This window comes from Coffea arabica, chromosome 6e (assembly GCF_036785885.1).
Source record: "Coffea arabica cultivar ET-39 chromosome 6e, Coffea Arabica ET-39 HiFi, whole genome shotgun sequence".
Taxonomy (NCBI): Eukaryota; Viridiplantae; Streptophyta; class Magnoliopsida; order Gentianales; family Rubiaceae; genus Coffea; species Coffea arabica.
In genome coordinates this window covers 19,393,979-19,399,827 of record NC_092321.1, presented here as the reverse complement: position 1 = coordinate 19,399,827, position 5,849 = coordinate 19,393,979, and the positions used below count along the sequence as shown (strand labels likewise).

At 39.5% G+C, this 5,849-nt stretch overlaps 1 protein-coding gene across 1 annotated transcript; it reads right to left on the bottom strand.

Annotated features, from left to right (window-relative positions):
- Positions 1 to 1,213: 1,213 nt before the first annotated feature.
- Positions 1,214 to 3,795, bottom strand: LOC113696538 (protein FAR1-RELATED SEQUENCE 5-like). Its single transcript, XM_027215941.2, has 2 exons — positions 1,598 to 3,795; positions 1,214 to 1,442 (listed from the first exon to the last, which is right to left on the bottom strand). Exons 1-2 carry the CDS (start codon positions 3,793 to 3,795, stop codon positions 1,214 to 1,216), a joined length of 2,427 nt encoding a protein of 808 aa, XP_027071742.2.
- Positions 3,796 to 5,849: the final 2,054 nt, after the last annotated feature.

The window sequence follows — 5,849 nt, the reverse complement described above, 5'->3', positions numbered from 1 at the left end:
CTTGTGAACATGTACCACATTGCTTTGAATTTTTGTGACAAGAGGAAAGCTTTGTCTGATGAATGTATTTGTGAAATGACCTGAGTGGTGGTAGATGGGTTAATTGGGTCGGTTGCGTTACCCAATTGTTTATATCCATAAGTAAAATTTTATGATTCCCATACCCATCCCCTCACTTTTTCTTATTTATTTCTGATTTTTATTAGTTTTCATTAATTCACTAATATAACTTGTACACCTACCTTAAGGGCATTTATGGGAACAAAATTTCCTCTCTTTCCTGAAAAAACTTTTTTATGTTTACTTTAGTGGTCATGGGCTGATTTTGTTACAAAATCAGAAACCTCAAGGGAGGTTAGTGTAATTGTGGAAACCTCAGGGGAGGTCAGTGAAATTGTCAGAAACTTCAGGGGAGGTTTCTGAAATTATCCCTAAATTCATTATATGTGAAATGCCAATAAATTGGAGATCAAGATGTTACGTTCGGCAGCACATCGTAATCATGCATGCATTTGGCTGGTCATCACTTCGGCTGTGTCCTACTACTAGTTCAAAGTCTAGTCCTACTATTTACGATTACACTTCAGCAATTGGTAAACTTGTTTTTCCAAACCAAGAAAAGAAAAAAAAAACAAGACAAATGCACATATTTATGGATAACTCCATCCTAAAGTCATGGGATGAATTTTTAAGCAATTTCAACATCTGCCTTTCATACCTCTGGCTAAATCTAATGTTTCCATGAAACCACATGACACAATCACTAAGGAGTTAGGTTTCAAGTACAACTCCCGCCACTCCTAATCGATTGCCGCCAAAGCATCAAACAAAACAAACTCCTACTATGACTATATCGAACCCAACTAAACCCTTAGCTTAATATAGTAATAGTTGAACCAGATCACCATTCGGCTACATCGAAGTCCATTCCCACCAATGGGTCACGTCCATATGAGCTTGAGGATCCATGCCATTCCTGGAATGTCCATCGTGAAGTGCCCCCAAGTCAGTTTTGCTGTTGTAAAAAAAATTAAAATCATTTGGTACAATTGGGTACTTATCAACACATACTTGAGTACTACAAAGACTACTGCTTTCCTGTTTTCTGATGATCCCCACGCTGCTGCTGGGTGCGGTGCCCCATCCATTCTTGAAAAAAAAAAGATTTAAATCAATAATGAGTGCAACCTATGTTACATGACAAGGGTTAGAGTTATACATTATTTTGGTTAGGCCATCCAGCAGTCATCATCGTCAATCTGTGTGCTTGCTGTTCGCACCTATGTGAGCTAAGATTCAGCGCCTCTTCAGATCTAAATTGTGACCCATGATTACCATCTTCATCGCTGTTAAGTCCTGCTTGAAGAAAAGGCTCTGTTGGGTGCAAGACTGCCGGCTGCCTTGGCATCTTGCATGACCTCCTATTGTGTCCATCCCTTGCCCTGATTCATGCAATTCCAAATAACTGTTACATTTGGGTTAGATGAAACTTCATAAGTAACGCAATACTATAAAAAATCCCTAAAAATCATCAAGCATCCATAACAACTTATACCCCTCATACTTCAATCATCTCAGTCATGGCAATAGATATAACCTGCAGTTGCCGCACATCCTATGCTCCTGCTGTCTGCGTTTTCCCTTTGCTACTGCACCTCTTGCCTGCCTATCAGAAGGTGGGTCAAGGACTCCAAATTTTTTTGACACAGTGGGAGTCATCGATTGAATGGGAAGTTTTTCAGCTCTCAATTGCACTTCTTTCACGTGGACTGTCTCAGTTGTAATCATATCCTCTACGCGTCGGAATCCCTCCAATGTTTTTGCCGCATGAAAGCACAAGTTATTGCATCTAGAAATAAGTTTCGCGTACCTGGCCATCTCAGTCAACCTTATGCTACCATTTGAAGTATCATCCTCTAACATCAAACACTCCTTCGCCTTACGGGTCCATCTCTTTAATATACAATTTTCTGGAATCTTATCCAAGTGTTCAAACAGCATTATTCGAAACATATGACAACATGGTAGGCCCTGGGTTTCCATTTTCAAGCATGAGCATCTCATCTCCCCGGTAAACCTGTTGTATTGAACTCTATACTCAATCTTCAAGTAAGAGTGTTCAAGAAAATGGATACATTGGACCCCATCGTCAATCCCATTATACCTACAGTACATGCCTTGCATTTTCATTTCTTCCCTAACCATTAAAAATGTCTTTCTCGTGTATAATTCAGCTGCATGCCTCTCAAGGGAGTGCATTTTCGTTGCTGGAAGTAAATCTGTGTGCTCTGTTTCACTTCTATTTCTACTCTCCTCATGTCTCAGCCACGCAATGGAAATTTCGAATGATCGAATGTGCTCATACAATTTCAATTTTGGTGTCAAATACATCTTCAATACATGGTTCATTTTTTCACACCTTTGGGTGCTCCGCATCCCAGCAAAGAAACTGCCCCGCAGGTATGCCATTGCCCACAATTCTTTTCTTCGATGCATTTTCTGAACCCAAGCATTGGAGGTCAAGTCGAATTTTTTCACCATCTCTATCCATTTCAACTCGAACTGGTCAGGCGTGCAATTCATGAACATGCATCCTTTAAATGCATCAAGAAATGCCTTGTCCTTAACGTTTGTGTTAGCATTACACTCCAAGTGCCAACTACACAACCTATGTCGGGCGTTAGGCAGCAACTTTTGAATTGCCTTTCTCATTGATTTATCCCCATCAGTTACAACGGAGCATGGTTTCTTGTCATTCATACCCTCTAAAAATGTCGTTATAGCCCATTCATAGGCATCGTCTCCCTCTCCAACCAGTAAAGCACATCCAAAAATGCACGTCGAATAGTGATTGTTCACTCCACAGAAAACCACAAGTGGAAAGTCGTATCCATTTGTATTATACGTGCTATCAAAAACTAACACATCGCCAAAGCACCGGTAGTCATCACGACTACGTGAATCAGCCCAGAATAGCCTAATCAACCGACCTTCGTCATTCAACTGATATTTGAAATAAAAATTCAGGTCACCGTCATTCTTACCTGCCATGTATGCAAGTGCAGCTTCAGCATCACCTCCGGCAATCTCCTCCATCCGCTTGCTATGTAGCTTATTGTAAAGGTCTTTAGGCGTAAATCCTATGTTCCCATACCCACCAGCTTGCAATGCAAACAGCTTAACTATTTGACTTGCACCCACACCAATCCTTCTCAATGTGTGGGCCTGGGCATAAGCACCATCAGAGACACGACGATGGGATCTCATGAAAGCGACACTCTCAGGGCTTGCAAGTCTATGCGTATGCTCACTTATGAATCCTGACACGACATATTTCTTTATTTTCAAATCATACCTGATCTTTAAACATGCTTTGCAGTTTACCCGAGTCATAGCCTTTGGCTCTCTCTGTCGATCCTGCCGCTCAATATGCTTGTCATCTCTCTTGCCCTCACGGTTGCACAACCAGGCCCTGTATCTTACATAGCCGTCTGGATGTTTTTTCTTGTAACCCCTTCTAATCCCAAACCCGATCGCTTTGCCGTAGTTCAAATAGAAACACTCTGCATTTTTGACAGTTTCAAACTGCATTGTCATCACATCATAGTGGCTCATGTTATGAACAACCTCATACACTTCTTCATCGTTCCCTTCTTTATTGGGTTCTTCTTCCACATCATCTTCTGCCTCTATTCTACTTGGGTTTACATACTCACAATCATCTGATTCCTCGTCCATCTCCTCGTCAAACTCAACAAGATGCCTTCTGCCAATCTCATCTTCCCAACTTTCCATTCTATTCCTAAACAATTACAATTACAGTGTCATAATTTCGCACCATTTATTCAATAATCTCATTCGTTAAGCTACAAGACAACTCAAACATATATACATAACGTCTGAATTTTTTGTTTTAATCAAAAGTAAAACTAACTGCAACACAAAAAAAGGAATGAAGTACTTTTATAACTTTTACACCTCTTTGCTCTCCGATGTTGGTATTTTACGAATTACCCTTGACTTCAAATGGCAGCCGCCCAAACAATGCCTTTAAAACCCGCCATCATACCACTCATAAGTCTGTTTCCTATGTCTGTATCTTTGTCCATATGTTTTCATTATCCTCACCTGCCATTCACACTAAGTATTGCATTGACTAGCCCATCCTTTGTTGTCCAAAATTTACCCACTCACTTTCTATCTCAATTGCCTTTACCTATTCAACTGATATCTTTTCCTTCTCTTTCATTTATTGCCCTTTTTCACAATTTAAATCATAACATACAATTTTTCCCCTTTATTCGCATGTTCATAACTCCTCTCCACATATGTACCACTACATTAAATTTCTGTCTAATTTAGTTTATGCCCCATTTATTTTCCTCTTCATTATGCAATGAATTTCATTTACATCCCACATTGATTGGCTACACTAATGATTTCTACACACATGCCAACTATAAACAGATGGCCTGCAATTTCCCCCTAATAAAACTGTTTCCCATATCCCGATTTTACTACAAATACGAATTTTTGACACTAACGCTTATTACCCATCTAACATTCCATAGTTATTATACTCCGATCTTGACCGTCATATACAATCATTTTCGCCACGATTGACCTATGCCAATCTCCTTACAATTTCCTATTACAATATCATATTACCTTGCACGCCGTCGACACCAGTGCTAATTCCGTTTCCCACTCTATCTTCTTCGAATCCGTTCTGGACTTAATTCTCCACAGCTCCCCGCCAAGCTGCTAAGCTATTTCTTCCCCTTTTCGCAGCGGCAAAGGTACAGTTTAAGACTTGGAGCCTGGAGATGCATTCAGTTTTTAAATGACTTACTGACAAACATGGCCCGCTACTGTGCATTTTTTATTTCCCGCTAGACGCAAACCTTGCACAAATGTCCCTACCCATTGTCCTCCAAAGCAATTTGTTGGAGTCCAACGGTATTTGTACTTTAGTTTGCAAAACAGTCCTTCGTGCTGATTCATTTGAATTATTTAAATTATCTGTTGCCACCTCAACAGACCACTAAGCATTCACGGGTCCCATGGATGACACCTCCCTCACTCTCTAACCGGAAAGAAACCGATACTATTGTACTTCAAAGACACAGCATCGTCTGGCCCTCCCCATTAATGCTTATGCGGTGGCCAATTCTACACCACATCCTTCCAAACCCTTGCTTTACTCTTCCTGGAGACAGCCGTACACTCTCCACTATATAACCATCCGTTTTAGAATGGGTTTTTTTTACCCAAATAAAAGGAGAGGGGGAGCTAGAAGCTTTCAAAATGGCGTCGTTTTGGTGATTTATACTATATGGGAAGGCCACCGTTTTTTGCCAAGAAAGATTGCGTGGAGACTTATAGCCATAGGGAATGGAATAGGTTAAAAAGAATAAATAAAAAAAGAGAGATTTTCTATAAAATTTTAAGCTCGCACAGATTATCGAAAGATAGACTACATGTGGTGTAGTGGGCGGTTGGGTGGGGACTGACAGGGGATGAAATAGGTAAAAATAAAATAAAAGATCTTCTAACAAAATTTTAACCTCGTACATTCTTTTTTTGTTAAGAGTGTCAATTAGGGTTTCTGAACCAAATTTTGATAAGTTTAAACTTAAGTTCACAAATTATTCGAATTTTTGAGTTTCAATCTTTCAAGATTTGGACTCAAATTAAGGGGCTCGAGGTAAATTCACACTATTATACGAGTTTTGAACTCAAATTGAGCTCAACCCAATTCATAATTAAATACATAATTATATATAATACGTTTGATAATTATGAATTACTATACATAAATGATTAACATTTTATGTTATATATAATTA